The following is a 17,362-nucleotide window of genomic DNA, read 5'->3' as shown; positions in this document are numbered from 1 at the left end:
TAAGTTTGTAAGCTGGCTCACTGTGACATGGATACACAGGTTTGACTATACTCACTCTTTACCAAATTTTAACTAATAAACCATTGTAAAAAATATTAATTATATATTTTTTTCTCCAAAGAGCCATTGTTATAGCTAATAAAAATATTATTTTATATGAAACTAGAGCAAATAATTCATTTATTCATGAAAGCACCTCTATCTGTTCAGATCAATTTAGTTAATTTGTTTTGAAATGCTGATTTGTGGTTTACTAAAGCTGATTCAGGATAATTTAATCTTTATCGTTTCGACAATAACCAGGACAAGTATAAATACATTAACATAAAAATATAACTCATAGAGAAGGTCTACGTTATTACTGTCAATCACTTAGTAGTTATTTTCTCCACTGCAGGAAGTACATACTACTATGAAATGGCAGCACTTGCTTTAAATAATAGGAAAAAACATATGACAATATATGCAAAATAAATAATATGAAGATAAGAACAAAAGTGTTATCATCTTTACCATCTCATTCCCCATCCTTCTTTGACGTTATTTACCCAGTCACCTGAATACCAAGAGGTGTGCTCCCAATCATAAAAAACGGTACCCTGAAAGAAACAGTACCATCAATTTAAATCAATACCTAAGTATTCATCTACACTTAGAAAACATCACTTGGTCTGTCTAACACAGTTGGGAGGTGGGTTCACTTTATCCTTCAGGGAAAGTGGTAACGCACTGCGGATACAATGTGGCTACGGATACAGTCATCAGTTTTGGCTTTGTCATCATATAATTGGAGCAGCGTTAAGGATTAACAGAACACACAACAGACCAATTACTCTTTTGGCAGACTACTCATCCCTTCTACTACAAACAAGAGTTCAACGCAGTTGTTTTAATTATTATTCACAACCTCAGAAAAGGTTCTGGAAAAAAAAAAAAAAAAAAGGAATCCCTATGTAGGATAAGACCATGCAATGACACAAAACATTTTTAGGAAATTCCTGCACAACAGTGGATTATGTTCTAGAAAGTACACACTTAAAACTATGATCTCATTTGGTGTTTTTATTTACCTTTCCATGTCTTTTGCCTTTATACCAGTAACCAATATAAGAAACTGGATGGGTACTGCTCCTGAAAAAGCCAAATCCATGCCTAAGTCCATTCTTGATCGATCCTTCATAATAGCTGCCATCACTCCATGTATAGCATCCATTAAACATCTGCACATTCTTAACAAATGTTCCCTAAAAGATTAAATTACAACATTTAAAAAAATAGGACATTTGACTCACTATTCCTCCTTAACGCAAGGAAGATATAACCAACTGTGAGGACTCGGATTTACGGCTGAAATCACTACCACAGTTCTGCAGTTGCAACCGGGATTATACCAATTACTGCAATGTAAGTAACTACTTCCCTCAAATTTACACATCTAATCGGCTGTAACAGTGTTCAGTCACAAGGTATAATGCACTTTACCTCATACTTCACTCCATCAGCCCATGTGTAAGTCCCTTGTCCATGCATAAATCCTTCAGAAAACATGCCCTTTAAAAAGAAAGAACTGTACTGTTTGCAAATTTATTCCAACCACAACTGAAGCTTACAGTGATTATAAAATTTCATAATAATGGCATATTAAATTATCTCCAACTACTAAAGCCAATGAAGCTTTAATGCCAGAAACCAACAGAGCTTTCGATGCTTACACATTTTAAGCACTCAACCTCCACCTACATTAAGAGGAACGTCCTGTTTGATCTAGACAAATAAGTTGATCCATCACTACTATTTTTAATTAATTTATACACTCACCTTATATGTGTTTCCTCCCTCAAAATATGCAACACCTTCACCCTCATACAATCCATGGACTTTTTCACCTTCATAGCTACAAGGAAAACAAACTAAAGATGAACATTTCAAGTCACCAATACACCTAAATTATGGCAGACATACAATAAATGACTTTTGTTTTACCATGGTTTGAACACAGGTCGGTTATTGTATCTTGTGTAGAAAATAGAGCTAAAAAATTCCCAATTTTCATAATCCTCCCTGTAGTATTTCACACAGTTACCACGTTGCCACAGACCCAAATTATTTTCAATTAAAAAATAAATAAAATCATACTGGTAGTATTTATTAACTTACAACCAGGCAACTTGGTGAGTATGTGAAACATTACATATAGTTCCCTTGAACTACAAAAGTATTTGTTATACAATGGCATTCATCTGTCTCCCTCAGTTCAGGATATTTGTAAAGGGTATGCACAGTCCTACACATTAAAAGGCAGCAACAACTGAAAATTAATGATGTGGGTAAATTTTTTCTACATGTCGATATATTTAGACTAAACTTCACCACATCTAAAGAAAGCTAAAGAAAGCTTAAAGAATGAGACTTGTGGCAAGCCGCAAGTGCCAGCAACACTCTAGGATCCAGGAAGGCAGTAGAATTTCTGTGTGTATCACTTTTATAGGGTGTCAAGGCTACTACATCTGAATAACCTCATATGCTGCCTCAAATCAGGGATTTGATCCATATTTGTATGACAAAAATATATATCACTGTACACCACAGATGCTGAAATGAGAATTCTCAATTTAACTGATATATCTGTAACAACCATACCTTTTTACAATAAGCTGAGTAAGAACAGGCTCATCATAGTATTGAGGAGTATTTTGGACTGGATGTTCTTCTACCTCCTCTGGATCTTTATCTGATACTGCTGCGCTTGTCTGTGCTTCCTGTAAATCTCTTAGCTTTATTGAACTACTCTCAGTTCTGGCACCTTGTTCAGCAATAGAAGGACGTACAGACCTTTCTGACTTCTTGACATCTTTCTTCTTATCTTTTGCCATAACTACTGAATTGCCTCAACATCTATTATCCTCCCAAGTATCTACTGTCTTCTTACATGAAGATTTTTGCCCATATCTGATGCAAAAACAAACAAAAGCAATACAGATAATTACATGAAAAAAAATATTTTTCTTAAATATATTCATTTAAATATATACACATATCCATACAGGTATTTAAAATCAGTACTGTAAGAGTAATTCCTCAAAAAAGTGTTTTCAGCATGTGGCAGTCAGACTGCAGGGTTAACCAGAACCAATGTCTGCCTCTATGAAATCCATCAAATAATGACAAAACACTATCATCAGTAGGCCAATTTTTGCTATGCAGAGAGGTGTCCATCTTTATTAGGGGAGTTTTAGGGTCTAGATTTAATTGTGTAGAAGAGTTGAACACCTTTTATTTTAAGAGGACAGTTTAGTGGGCTTCTTTAAAGTTACAGTTGCAAGAGTATTTTGGATTTTAACCTGTTTTTGTTGAACTGCAGACTACCACAACATACAAAGCCCATTACAGCTTAAGAAAAAAGAGGCTATTTTGCTAGTTGTTACTCGAATGCCTTGGGACAGCTTCCCCAGCCATAATAACAAAAAAAATCCCACTCCTCTTTTCACAGACGGGTCACCGCTGCTCTGTAATACAAGAACCAACACCACATTTTGCAGCGGCAGGAACCGCCAGAGCCAGCCTCAAGCACCCGCCATGTTCTCACCACAGCCCGGCTCCAGCAGGCGCCTGAGCCCCTCAGGCACTACCACAATTGGCGCCCAGGCTGCGCGGAAGACCCGAGCGGGCGCCAAATGGCGGCCGGCTGCAGCCCCCGGAGCACGGGCAGAGCCGCAGGGCCCCCCGGGCCGCCTCCGCCTCACGGCCGCCGCCCGCTCCCGCGCAGCCGCCCCTTGGCCGGGGCTGCCGTAGCCTTAGCAACTGCGGCGCCCAGCCCGGCCCCGAGGCCGGCGAGGCCCCGCCGCCGCCCGGGGAAAAGTCGAGTGGGCCCGGCCTGTGCCGCCCTCAGGAGAGCGGCCGCCCCCTTGTCCGGCGCTGAGGGGAGCCCGGCTTCGTGCTCGCTGGAGGGCTGGAGGAGTTTGTTTCTGCCTTACGCGGGTCGCGAGGGAAACCGTTTTACCTTGGGTTTATTTTACTTTGTGAAATCATCGATTCAAACTGCCCGTTAGCAGATGCTGAGCTCGTTCCACAGAGACTGTATTTATGGTACTTGGCACATTCACACTCAAACGCAAGCCAGCTACAGATGCTTGGATGTGGTCTCCGTGTGTGCCCATCAAAGCCACAAAGCTGGGAGAAGCAGCAGATGCCAACCTGCACGAGGACAGCTCCACCGTCACAGCCACAATGCTCCATAAAAAAAGAGCAGTCAAAAATAAAAAAACAAAGTCCCCTAGGTCAAATCTTAGTCCTACAGAAGTCACAGACCTTTTTGTTTTTTTTTTTTAATGACTATTTTCTAACTACTGTGATTCACATGAGAGAATACTCCCTCTCCCCAGTACCTGGTGAAACAGCTTTGTGTGTGTTCATTCTCTGAAAAACAAGCACTGTTCTTGAAAAAAAGTGTTTGAGATATGAATGGGAACAATACTAATTAAAAGTAAATATGCTGGATAAGTTATTCTTTTTGAACATTAACCAGTGATGTCAGTAAGTTAATCGTTAAATGCAAAATTAATGCTTGAAGTAATTATCAAATGAAAACCAGCTTTAGTGTAAGTAAAAAACAATTGTATTTAGTTTGCAGATCATTTACATTTTCTTGCAATTATCTGTTTGTACATCCTGTATATAATAATTTTATGTTTTATGGTATTACTTGACTTAAATTAACATTACAGTGATCCTTAAGTGTATTTGCTACAACTGAGAGTCACCTACTCTTGCTCTTTATATATAAATATTTATTAAAAAAAATCCTGATTACAAAAGTAATACAGAAGGCAAATCACAATAAAAGATGGTATTTACACATGAATTCCAGTATGTAGATATCGTTGATAATGAAACCCTGATTAATGTTTTTAAGTGCTATTTTCAAATTTCCAACCTGGCTAAAATCATTTTTAGTCAAAATAAGAGAGCCGTGATAAAAGGTTGAAACATTGCCAAGTTATTAAAATTGAAAGTGTTAATAAACAGAAACTGACTGTTACTCTGATGAAATCAAGTCTAGACTGACTATGTGTCTCATAGTAGGCCTTCCATGGGGGCAGTTCCAGGGATGCTCAATCTCACCCATATGGGTGATCAGTTTTCTCATCTCCTGTATGTTCAGTGCAGTTCCAATCATCACCTGAAAGTAAATGCAAAAAAAAATAAAAATCTTACTCCATATTGACAACTGACATACAGATAAGAGCAGTACTTCCACTACTACAGTAAGTAAAATACTGTGCAAAGCATTAAAAGCAGAAAGACATACAAGAAGACAAAATAGAAACAAGTATGTTGTTCATCACTGCACTAGTTTGAACCAGAATAAAGAATTACCAGGATTCTTCCCAAGTTTCACTATACAAAGACAAGGAATAAAATGAAGGATGTTGGCTGCTGACACCTAGTAGTAAATGAACTTCTCTTGCAAGACATATGCAGATACAGCCACATATGATACGACAGAAAATACTGTATTTACTTGAAAATAAACATCAAGTGTTGAATACTTACAGATTTTCTGCAAGCTCGAGAAGCAAACATCTGTCTGACCCTGGAGGGTCTACACATGACTCCGGGACAGTCACTTAACATGAAGATCAGCTCATCTATGTCTTGTGGACCAAAAGTCCAATTTTTGCTTGTTGGCAAAGATATTAACTTCACTCTCTGAGTTACAGGAGCTGAAAGATTTGCAATAATTAATAAAGAAACAGCTATTATTTTAAGTTTATCATTAAAGAAGCATTATTTTTTCTTGAGAGAAAAACTGAGAACATACTTTAATATGTTACTGTGTTCTGCATATATGACAAAATTTAAATTTAGTCTTTTGATGGGATTTTATTAGCTAACCAAAGCAATGACTATAGCAGACATGCTTTTGTTTTTAACATTAACCAAAAATTGTTTGCAAACTTAAAATCAGATAGATCTGATTTCTGACAAACCCTTCAATTTCAAAGAGCAAATTATTTATGAAGGTGTTTTGAGGTTATATGACTAAAAAATAATCAAGGGTTTTTGTTTGTTGCTAAAATATTAATAATTAATAGCGTTTCAGGCAAAAAAATGGAGATTCTGAAGTGAAGAATATGGAAAAATCTGTAGTCACTTCCCAAATACTAAAGTGGTAACATACAGTACTTTCACAATCCTTTCCAATAAAGCTCTGAGATGTAAAGCAAGGATAACACATGTATAAGGAGCTTGCAATTTATGCAGTTTGATCAGAAATATATAGCTAGTTAATGCTACAGCCATAAAGACCAAAGAACACTATTTACCAATGCTATCTAATAGTTTAAAATTACTAGATTTACCATTTGCCTGTATCTAACTTTACTGGGACCCACAAGTGTAATAACAAAGCAAAATTATTTTAGTGTGACACATCCAGAAAATACATATCCTGTCATAAAGCCAAACAGTGATGCCAAAGAGTCTACAGCAACTTTAAAAAAAATGGTGAGATAAATATTCTACAGTCTTCTGTTAAATAGTGCAAAACCACCACAGAATGATAAGTCTTTAAAAAAAAAAAAAAAAAAAAAAAAACTCTATACAATAATAAATTATTTTCATGTTTCTGCCTAAAGGGATTCTTGGATAAGAATGGGAATGAAGCCATAGAACTTCCTTACTTCCAGTAATTCTGACACAAACTCACCATCTTCATTTATCACAAAATCAAACCCATTTTTTCTGAATATTTCTAGGTTTTCAATCAATACTGTTTCATTTACAGCAGTTAAGTTGAGATTTTGAGGCCTGAAAGAGAGAAAAATACAGTATTGCATAGGTACACAGTAAAGACTGCTTAAGGTAGTGACAGCAACACAGGGCTCTCTGGGAGAACATTTCATTTTGCTTTGTAAAAAAAAATCTGACTACTGAGCAGAACACTTCGTTTCCAAGTGTTACTCAACAGAGTAAAATGGACTGGGCAGCACTCCTTGGCGCTATAGCTGTCTCCCATATCTTCACTATATGACCAGGCTTACCAAATTAACATGTAATCCTGCCATGAAATCTGTTTGACCACTGACTTTCTGCATAGCTATGACTATCTGTGGAATTTCATTGTAACTCTATGTGAAGGTTGACTCTTTGGAACACTGAATGTAAAAATAACTTTTGTTGTAAGTATTTTGAATGTGTGAAATACTATGTAAGTATAATCATAGATACCTTTCAAAAACATTGAATTAAACTTGTAAATTTGTTAGAATAAACAATGAAAATACTTACGCTATCAGCTTCTGACCTTGAAGCACTGTGTGTTGTTGTAACATCTCAAAGTTGTATTTCTCATCAGTAGCATGTTGGTCAATTATGAAAAGATCAGAATTCAATTTTGCTATTATAAACCCTAAATTGAACTGGCCAATGATCTCCATTTTTGCAAACATTTCTTTACTGTATATAGAAAATATAAACAGATTACAAGTCAAACCACATCAGTTTCCATGTTAGTATAAAACTTTAAAACATCATTATCTCCCCTGCAGAACATACTCTAAATTTAAAACAAAAACAAATACAAATTCAATTGTAATTTAAGCAGGATATGAACAAGAAAAAGAAACTGGTGATCTGGAATCTGGCACTGACTGATGATGCCACTCCTGGCACAGCACAATCCATCCTTAAAACAGGACTTGATCAGCATTCTTCCCATTATAAATACAGCCACTAGCAGTAATAAAATTAGAAACATGCAGTATGGTGATAGTCTAATTGAATAGCACTGAAAGCAGCATCATGGTTTTGAAGCAAGGTAGCACACACTTGCCGCCTTCTTGCTCTAAGAAAGCTTTGTTAATACCTTTTTCTTATAATCAAAGTTTACAAATCATACACTGTTACTCCCCAGTGACCATCTGAACAAAATTTATTCCTCTGAAAATTACAAATCTTAGCCAAGTCAAATCTGAGATTGGTTGCCTTTTTAGTGTTGTGGTTTTTTTCCACATTCTGCTTGCACTTAGTTCAAACAGCTGTAGACCTCTGTCACTCTTGCAAGAATGATGTTTTAATGGCGTAAGCTAGATAAGAGATCCCCAAAACTGGAAAGTAGATTTAAGCATCCTTTCCACCTCCCCCCATAAGACAGTTTATCTTTTTCCTTAAATATATTTTGTTAATTTATGAATACATGTTAAGAACATTAAAATACCTGATCTCTTTTCTTAATTCATCTTCTGCTACTTTATTTTCTCCAGGACTAATTTTTGCTCTAAATCTTCTGTAATTTTGTGTTTCTGTACTTTTCCGTTGTTGCTGCATTACCTTTCTTACCCTTTCCGCTAAAAGCTTCATAGAGAACTCAAGTGGCACAGTTTTCTTTTTAACTTCCACTGGTACATCAACAGTTGGCATACAGTTTTCAGTATTCTTCATGTCAGGAAGTACACCTGCCTTGAAGTCACCTGACTCACTTTTAAAACATGTTCCTCTTGGGGAAGAATTACCCGCTTCCAGAGATAAGTTACTTTGATTATTCCAGTCATCCATGCTATTTAACTTAAGTTCAATGCCCGAGACCTGAACATCACATTCCAATGATTTCTCACTATGTCCAGCAGTTTTATGACACTCATTTTGAAGTTGTTCTTCTGAGCTAGAGAATTCTTCTTCAGGAGGATTAATTACACTTTCACTATTGACACAGCTCCCAGCTTCTGTTGTATTATATCCAACATCTGATTCAGAGGTGCTACAGAATCCAGAATCTGTATTGTCTTCTAATTTTCTCAAACATCTGTTTGGAACTGACATCTTCGACTCCGCCTCGTGACAACTCTCAGACTCCTCACTCAAGGCAGTCTTTCGAGTCTTCACAGTACTCAAAACAGTATCCAGTGACAGTTGTCTAGGGGAGCTGTGCTGCTGTTTTGCCCTTTTAGGGCTTTGAAAATTATTCTCCGTTTGGTGGAGAGAGAATGACTCCCTTAATCTGGCAAGAGTCATTCTTTTTCCTCCACTGCTTGCATTTTCAGTCTCAGAATCAAGCAGCACTTCTTCCCGAGGCTTTTTTGTCTCTTCAGGAAGTGTTTTCTTCAAGTTGCCTAATAAAGCCAGAATAAAAAGTATTTCAAGATTTTAAGTTAACTTATAACTTAAGTTAAAACATAAAGGGAATCACGTGCTTCAGTAAAAGGAGTGAAGGGAGAAGTAGAAAACTAACAAGCTGCTCAAAGGAGCCCTTCAGTTTCAGACCATGACTGAGTAGGAGCTGAAATGTATTACTATCCAATGGACAGGCAGCTACAACTTTAAGAAACTTAATATGAATGAATTTATAGTATCTTTTTAAACTGCAACAGCAATCAGTCCAATCAGCGCTCTTATTTATATTATCAAGAGTTTAAATGACTGAATGACAAAAGTGAATTGCTCTTTCACATCAATGGTCACTACAGAAGTCTGTGGGTGAGGAATTAAGGAGCTGGCACAACAAATACCCCTAGTACATATGATTCACAGATAATTAGAGGACTTAAATCTTTCAGATTGTCGGTCCAACATGTATTTTACTAGAGATGAACCTAAAATAAATAATACTCTGTCTGCAGCTGGTCCAATACATAAAAAAGGAAATTAGAAGGTTTTTTATTGAAATGGGAGAGAAAGAAAAGCTCCTGTCAACATAGAAAAGCAACCCTGAAAGATCACAGTGATGGGAGAAACAGTGATTTCTGTGGTTAATGTAAAAGAACCAAGTACTCAGATTTCAGTTTTTAAGACTTTAACCATTTTTTCAGAAGCACATTTACATAAACGATGATTCTGTCCAATAATCTTCACCTAGCCTTTTTAGTTAGATCATAAGCTCCCAGTAAGCATCCTGATATCGTCCATGACAGGTATAAAAAGTATTATCTTTTTAAAAAGAACAGCCCAAACAAATCAGATATGATGTTTCATATACTTCCATGGGTTAAAAAATAAATAAATAGTGACAATGAAAAATAAATATACATTCTTTCTCTCTTCTTCTGGGAAGAACACAAATCTCTTCCCAGTATTTTGTGAAAATTCTTTCAGACATCAATTAATTTTGTGTTAATCTTTTCCCTATACAGGTGACTAAAAATCTTACTGTATTAATAACTTTCGGTCTTCCTTTATTATATAATATTTCAGTGTAAGCAACACATGAAAAAATCTGCCCTGAAAGGCGTGTTAATTAAAAACAGAAACTTTTGTAATTTCTTCCTTGGGCTTAAAGCACATTTTTCAACTCTCTACCATATATTATACACAAAGCTTTCACATATTGTGTCCCACCTGTAATGTCCAGAAGTTTCTGATTGACGTTCAGCTTGTTAAGGTCACTACCAAACATCTCCATCAGAGAAGTTTTTAAAATTGCTAATAAAAGTTTTTCCTCCTGAAGTAAAATTTGCCTTTTGTCTGGAGTTACATTGATGTCAATACATTCTAAAAATCAAAAGAAAGACAACCATATTATACATGGAAAAATAAGTATTTCTTCCACCCTTTGTTCAAAGTTCCCTGCAGTTTTGCCCTCCATTTTTATTTCACAGGATTGAAAACAAAACCACAGTTAACATTCAAAGTATATCTGCAGATTAAACTTTTTTACCATTCTTGCAAACAAAACAGAAGCTAATTCTGTGCAGTAATATGACAATCTTGTGGTTAGCTTAAATACAAGATAGCTTTTTTCTCATTCATTAAGAAGGTACTTCAGAGTCAAGTAGAGACTGTAGAGAAAAAGTAGAACCACAGCTAGACTCCATCCTCACCAAATGTAGATCAAAAAAATCATTTAATTGCATCACTTCAGAAAGTTAAGGTTGGAAAAGCCCTCCAAGTTCATTTGGTCCAACCATCCCCCTACCACCACCGTCACCCACTAAACCGTGTCCCTAACAGGCCCCCAACCTTTCCTTAAACACCCCCAGGGACTGTTTTCTTAATAACTATTATATTCTTTAAATAAGTATGATTTATTCCTCAATGAAGTTTTAGCCTTTACAGAAGTTACTGAAAATTATTCATAACTCACCAGAATCCACAGAAATGTTAAGGACAACAAAAGGATACTGGTGTTTATTGTACAAGTGATAAACTTCATTCACAACCTTGACAACCTGCAGAGGTGGAAAATCAATTAAAACTAGTACTATTATCTTGTCTTTCAAACCAGAATGCTATTTAACCCCCCACAAAACAACAAATGTTCTATACCTTATCTCATACAATTCAGCTTTTGTTCACATAAATGGACCCAATGAAGACATAAACTCAAGACAGGAATTTGCAGCATCAAGCCACAAATAGGTATATCAGCTACTAATCAATGAAGTGATTTTCAGAGGATAACAAACAAGATAGTGTTGCCATTGTTAGGAAACACAAAAAAACAATTCACCTTTGCTGGATCACATGGACGTTGGTTGATAAAGAAAAATTGTCTGTCTGTTGCGCTCCTTCCAACACCATGATCACAACGAGAAATGAAGCCTGTAATACTGTTGAATAAGAAAATAACAGTAAGGTAAAATGGAGGAGGAAAACAAAAGAAATTTTTCTGAGTCAGAGCATATTTCAGGGAAAAGTACTTTTTAAACTGCTAAAAGAAACCCTACTACACAGCATCAACAAGTATGCATACTTATTTTCCTTTCCCAGTTCCTTATCTAACAAATGCTTGACGTTCAGCTCTAAAAAGTCGTCAAACATTTGAAAAAATTATTGACTGATTTAAAAAAAGTGGCATTTGTCATTTTTTTGCTCTGACAGCAGGAGAGGTCAATTGTGAACTGGCATTGGTCAGATATTGATGCATCTATTTGTCAACCTCACCTATAGTGAGGGGGAAAAAACACTTTAAGTAAAGGGTAATTTACTTACATAAACTGATTCACATTCATTTCATACCATGTCTCAGTAACATTACTGAAGAAATATAGGTGTAAACCATGGATACAACTCGCGCATGCAATTACTCAGAGCACCTTCATGGATGACATTCAACAGATTACAGTAATATAAAACTAGATGGGTCACAAGGAATAGCAGTTCAGTTATTCCCTCTCATCTGACTGCCAACATCTTAGTCCTGTCCTGAGTCATCTTTTTTAATCAAGGGATGTTGTTTCCCAAACTGTATACTAATACCTAATATGCTGTTCTTAGTTATTTTTAGTACTGTTAATTGCATTTTTATTTTCATTTAGGATTATGCTAAAATGCCACTGGCAACACTGTTTTGTACTTCTATAATTACCTATAAAGATTTTGTGGCATGTCAGTAGCGTTAAGTCCATATTCTTCACAAACAGCTTCATTAGGAGGTAGCTGAACAAAAGGGATGAGGCTCTGCAACTTAAAAAAAAAAAAAAGTCAATTTTCTTCTATTACTATTTATTAACCTTAAACTCCATTTGATAAAAGGGTATTTCTTTTCAAGTTGACTCATTCAAACTACCGAAAACCCAAATCTAGCCAAGCAGAAGGCACTAACACTGCTGAGTGCTGAAGGTATCGCTACGTTTAAGGATAGATTTAGATTAGACATTAAGAAGTTATTTACTATGAAGGTGGTAAGGCACTGGAACAGGCTGCCCAGAGAAGCTGTGGATGCCCCATCCCCTTTTACTGCACAAGGAGCAGTAAAATATTTTTGGATATTTTGATATTACATAACCAGGTTATAATCGATATGTTCTACTCAGGTAACACTGAATTTTCATCTACACTTGTTGCTATCTGGCAAGACAAAGTTACATCTTCTGTCTAGTCTTTCAGCCACAGCATGAACAGGCTGTGAAAACCGCAAGAGCACTCTGGAGGGCTTAACAAGCAGAAGGCAGCTATCAAGCACTCAGTATTCCTGGTAGTTGTAGAATATGGTTCTAGAAAGGGTGCTTTGAGTTTCTTTCCTTTTTGCTTCCTACTAGATGCTAATAATTATTTTTATAGCTATTATTTAGAAAGCATCAGAGTCCACACTTCTACAGGGGCTGACTGCAACATCCATTTAAAGGTTAATGAGGCAGGCGTTGCCTCAGTTTTCTATTTCCCAGTTAAGACTGTCACATCACAACTATTTTTAGGATTATTATTTTTTTAATTGCTTGCTCTTGCAACAGACTTTGATGTCCATAATGTTTTTTGAAAGCACAAATCACAGACCTTCAGAGGCTTTCTGTCAGAACAACTCATAAAACTGGCTTCAGAGATATTAAGCATTAACCCTACCTCCTAAATCATTTAATCCATCAAAACAGTTCCTCTCCGATTTAGGAACTCCAGATGAACCATAAAGGCTGCACTGTTTTCCCTTCTTCAACCTGTAGGGTGTGCTAGAAGTCAACACAAGCTCCATCCTTGTATATTTTTAAAGGTTTCCTGCAGCCCCTCTATTTTAATAAGGCGTTAAAACTACATCTCTCCAACTACATGCTACTGAAAAGGGAGGTAATGTAATACCTGTTTTTGCCCAAATACTGCTCCAATGTTTTCCTTTAAACTAGGACTTCCAGTAGTGGATACCACAGAGCTTTTTTTCCCTTGGCCGACCTGATTAGTGCAATTAATCCGCACTCCTTTTGAAATAATACAGTATGCTTGCAATATCTGGACCATTTTTGCATATTCCTATTAAAGAAAAAAGAAAGTTCACACTTACACAAAATGTCTTTTTAAAACAAAATTGTACAACATTTTCAATATTTGCATGCAACAGAGACTTTATTGTGTCCAAAAGGGGGAGTGTCAGATTTTTTCTAATTGTTACAAGCTAAATGTAGGTGTATATATATATATATATATATATATACACATACACATATATGAAAAATAGATGTGTGCAAATAGTCATACATTTTTTATTAATCCATGTCATATTTACAAGATTGATATTCAGTCATTTTTAACACAGCATTCCCTGATTTTAAAATACACAAAAGTGATGTTGTTGTTTCTTTTCAACATATGGAAATTTGAGATTGCGCCTCTAAAACTATTCATTGTAATTCGGAAGAGTGTGCATATGGGCACACTGCTTATTATATGAAGACCTAAGACAGACATGAAAGAGTCTGACAATATCAGAACTGAACATTATTCAGCAGTGAAAAAAATTGAGGTAAGCCAGTCTTAAATTAATAATTTCTGATTTAACCTACCTTTTTAATGTTTCTTTGAAATTCTTTATGTCGTACTGGCAGAGTATAAAACAACTGCTGTATGTTAACAGTTGTTCCTTGTTGTCGTGGATAAGGAGTTTTCTGAGTAATTTTACCATTGTGATCAAATACCAAACGAGTCCCAACTTTTGCAGATTTATGGCAGGTAAAAATGGTAACATCACTGATGGAGGGAAGAAGGCAACAGAATTACTGACTGAGCATTACCTTTTCTTAACCATTCCTTACAACCTAGTCAGGCACAGAAAGCATTCATGTATTTTTCATTATAGTTTTCAGTTATATTTTAAGTTGGTTGTGGTGAAGAGTAGTATCACATTTTGCTAGCTACAACACAAACATTTTTATCCCTTTCATCCTTCTCATATAAAATGCAAAGTTAAAATCTGGTTTGGTAGGACACTACACTTGTCATACTAACACACAACAGCAGAACAGTCTTGTTGCAAAAAAAGCTGTGCTATTTGAAACACAGTTTCTCTTGGAGGAGTTTAAATGCAGTTTTAATGAACTGCAGTAATCGCAGTCTAGCAAGCAGCACTTAGGTATAACATCAGGGTATCAAAGACTTCTGCAAATGCACAATTCCATCCTGCAGAGACTTGCATACTGAAGTAACGCTAAATTTTGTACATAAAAGGACCGTTCAGATGCTTAGAATAATTTTGGATGGAAAGAACCTCAGGATGTCATGCAACCTACTACTCAGAATGGAGCTTACCTCAAGTAACTGCAAGTTCCAAAGCCTCAATTTATCAATAGCGGTAAGCTGAACAGTTGGCTTCAGTCATTTTTTGAGTATAGTTACTTTCTACTAGTAAGAAGGTTAACATTAATACCTTAATGCACACAGTGAACTGAGAGCTTCACCTCGAAACCCAAATGTTTCAACATGTACTAGATCAGAAAAATCTTGTATCTTTGATGTGTAATGTTTCAGAGCTGGAAAGAGATATTTAAAATATATATTTCACTTCAAAGTGACAGTGGTATATGCAAGTAGGCTTTGCATGCATGTCAAGAAGCAAAGAAGACTTTTGTATTATTCGTTATTTAGATAATAATCAGAGGCAAAATAATTAAATATGCAATGTTTCAGCTATACAAGATCTCTCTAAAACCCTCAGATATACCTGTTAGTCCATACTTACACCTCAAACTCACACAGCATTATTGGCAAGTGCATCACAAGATGCTTCATAGCAGCATGCAGTAACTGCTTCTGCCACTGTTGTACCTGTCAGAGATGCCACGCAAAAGAAATCAACTGCAGAGCCATGCTGTGTAACTGTATACAGCAGGCAGGGATAAGCCTGTGCACCGCGACCACAGCTGGGAAGGACTCACTCTACACGACCAGCACAGCTCTAGTCACCAGGTAACAACCTGACCTCCTGACAGTGCTCCTGAACTTTCCCTGTCCTTAACAGTGGAAGAATGAGTTTGTTAGCTACCAGATAAACGCTGTGAGCACACAAAGTTACTCAGTAATAACTTATGGTGACAGAGATCCCTAACCATTACAGGAAAGAGGAAAGATGAGTATTTCCATTGCAATGGCTAGTTACGTTTATCAGACAGTATTGGGGCTGCCATCGTTCTGCATTACTTAAAAATAGCAAATGGAACACTTGACAGTCAAGCATGTGATGTCAGTTCATGGTCTGCAAATACTCCAGTTTGTAGTTCATTTCCCAAAAGCAGTCACTCTCACAAAGTTTGCCTCCTTCAGCAGTGACTGATGACTCAACATGAATAAATCTACATGAACAGTTCTGGGGCATTCTCCTCTATAATTATATCTGTTCTATGTTCCACTTAAACAAGCAATCAAATCAAAGACTATTTCTGAGCTACAAGAACTATAACCGCAACAGCACTTAGGAAGTTCATTCTAGTTTTGCTCAAGTCACTGCAAGTCATGCACACGTTATGTAAATGCCAAGTACTCATTAAAAATAAGTAGATATAGGAAACTTGTAAAAAACAACAACACAACACAGTAGTAATTATACTGAAAATATATTTTCAAAGTGTCCAGGTTAAACTTACTCAAGCCTTCAAAGTTTTCTTCTTCCACTCCACCTCCATTATCTGAAACCTCTATCAGTTCTGTTCCATGATCCTTCAGTTTTATATCTACAAATTTGACAAATAAAGTCTTTTAACTCTGCATGCTTATAGGCAACATTCAGCATTAATTCTGTACTTTAAAGAGCTTTACCATGCAACTGTTTTCCATACAGTTTTAATGAAAACAGAAATTCCTCATATCTGTCAAAACCCAGACAAACTGATGCAAGCCTGCCTGTACTTTCAGGTCATGCTTTGGCCCATGAGGAAGTTTTCCCCATTGTAACAGCTCTTAGCCTGGCAGTTCTGTTAACTGCACTCCTGCCTTAAAGGTCTGCGAGTTTGAGGCAGCAGAGCCAAATCACCACAGCAATTTAGGAGCAGAGCAGGCTGTCGATGAAGAAACACAGACAAACTGAACCTGCACGAGCTCAACTGGTGCCCAGGAACCCAAACACTTCGTGGATACGAGTGGTAAAATCACTGCCAACGCACTGTGATGCGCACCCCGCAGCGAGGAAACAGACACATCCCCAGCCTCGGGGCGGGTCGGGGAGCGCTGACAGGCTCCTTACCGATGTTGGTGGCTCCCGCGTCCAGGCTGTTCTCCACCAGCTCCTTGACGGCGGTGCCGAGGCTCAGGACGACCTGCCCAGAGCAGATGCGATGCACGGACCTGCTGTCGATGGCCCTGATGGCCTTGGCGGGCTCCGGGCTGCAAAGAGAGAGAAGGGATGGGGGGCGCGGGGCGGCCTCCGGGGGGAACGGCGGGACCCGGGCGGGGCGGGGCGGGCCCAGCAAGCCACGACCGCTGCGGGGCCCGGCACGGGGAGGGGCAGGGGGAGGCCCCCGGCATCTCCGGGAACACGGAGGCCAAAGGGGCCCGGGCCCCGTTCCCGTTCCCTCACCTGGGCTCCGCCGCCGCCTCCATCGCGCCCCCCTCAGCCGCCCGCCTCCTCCACGGCCCCGCTCGCCTCAGGAAGCCCCGCCCCCTCCGGCTCCCGCCATTGGCCGCCGGAGAAAAGCGCCCACCAATCCCCATCCCCTCTTCCCCCCTTCCTCGC

At 37.7% G+C, this 17,362-nt stretch overlaps 2 protein-coding genes across 9 annotated transcripts in view; both read right to left on the bottom strand.

Moving 5' to 3' along the window:
• The window catches only part of LOC137864690 (radial spoke head 10 homolog B-like), a 29,881-nt gene extending 25,664 nt beyond the window's left edge, over positions 1-4,217 (bottom strand). For 2 of the 7 annotated variants that reach the window (XM_068699091.1, XM_068699090.1), the window contains exons 1-6: positions 3,587-4,216; positions 2,641-2,949; positions 1,819-1,894; positions 1,483-1,551; positions 1,071-1,244; positions 514-599 (exon numbers count right to left, since the gene is read on the bottom strand). In XM_068699091.1, the coding sequence (XP_068555192.1) occupies positions 514-599; positions 1,071-1,244; positions 1,483-1,551; positions 1,819-1,894; positions 2,641-2,873 (638 nt within the window). In that variant the 5' untranslated portion in view covers positions 2,874-2,949; positions 3,587-4,216. Of the gene's footprint in view, positions 1-513; positions 600-1,070; positions 1,245-1,482; positions 1,552-1,818; positions 1,895-2,640; positions 2,950-3,586 lie in introns of all 7 variants that reach the window. The other 5 variants (XM_068699088.1, XM_068699089.1, XM_068699094.1 and 2 more) reach the window with 4 other exon arrangements.
• A 375-nt stretch (positions 4,218-4,592) lies between these two features.
• PMS2 (PMS1 homolog 2, mismatch repair system component) lies at positions 4,593-17,309 on the bottom strand. 2 transcript variants are annotated; one of them, XM_068699096.1, is made up of 15 exons: positions 17,207-17,309; positions 16,874-17,013; positions 16,278-16,364; positions 15,065-15,167; positions 14,205-14,388; positions 13,507-13,674; positions 12,302-12,399; positions 11,444-11,543; positions 11,078-11,162; positions 10,333-10,485; positions 8,219-9,110; positions 7,291-7,458; positions 6,710-6,810; positions 5,554-5,723; positions 4,593-5,179 (listed from the first exon to the last, which is right to left on the bottom strand). In XM_068699096.1, exons 1-15 carry the CDS (start codon positions 17,227-17,229, stop codon positions 5,036-5,038), a joined length of 2,616 nt encoding a protein of 871 aa, XP_068555197.1. In that variant the 5' UTR covers positions 17,230-17,309; the 3' UTR covers positions 4,593-5,035. The 2 variants fall into 2 exon arrangements, 1 of the variants encoding a protein (XP_068555197.1); XR_011101594.1 differs by lacking the exon at positions 6,710-6,810 and having other exon boundaries at positions 5,039-5,179.
• Between the last annotated feature and the right edge of the window lie 53 nt (positions 17,310-17,362).

Source organism: Anas acuta, chromosome 15, assembly GCF_963932015.1.
Source record: "Anas acuta chromosome 15, bAnaAcu1.1, whole genome shotgun sequence".
Taxonomy (NCBI): Eukaryota; Metazoa; Chordata; class Aves; order Anseriformes; family Anatidae; genus Anas; species Anas acuta.
The sequence above is the reverse complement of the archived record's forward strand: the minus strand, read 5'-3'. Positions and strand labels throughout refer to the sequence as shown.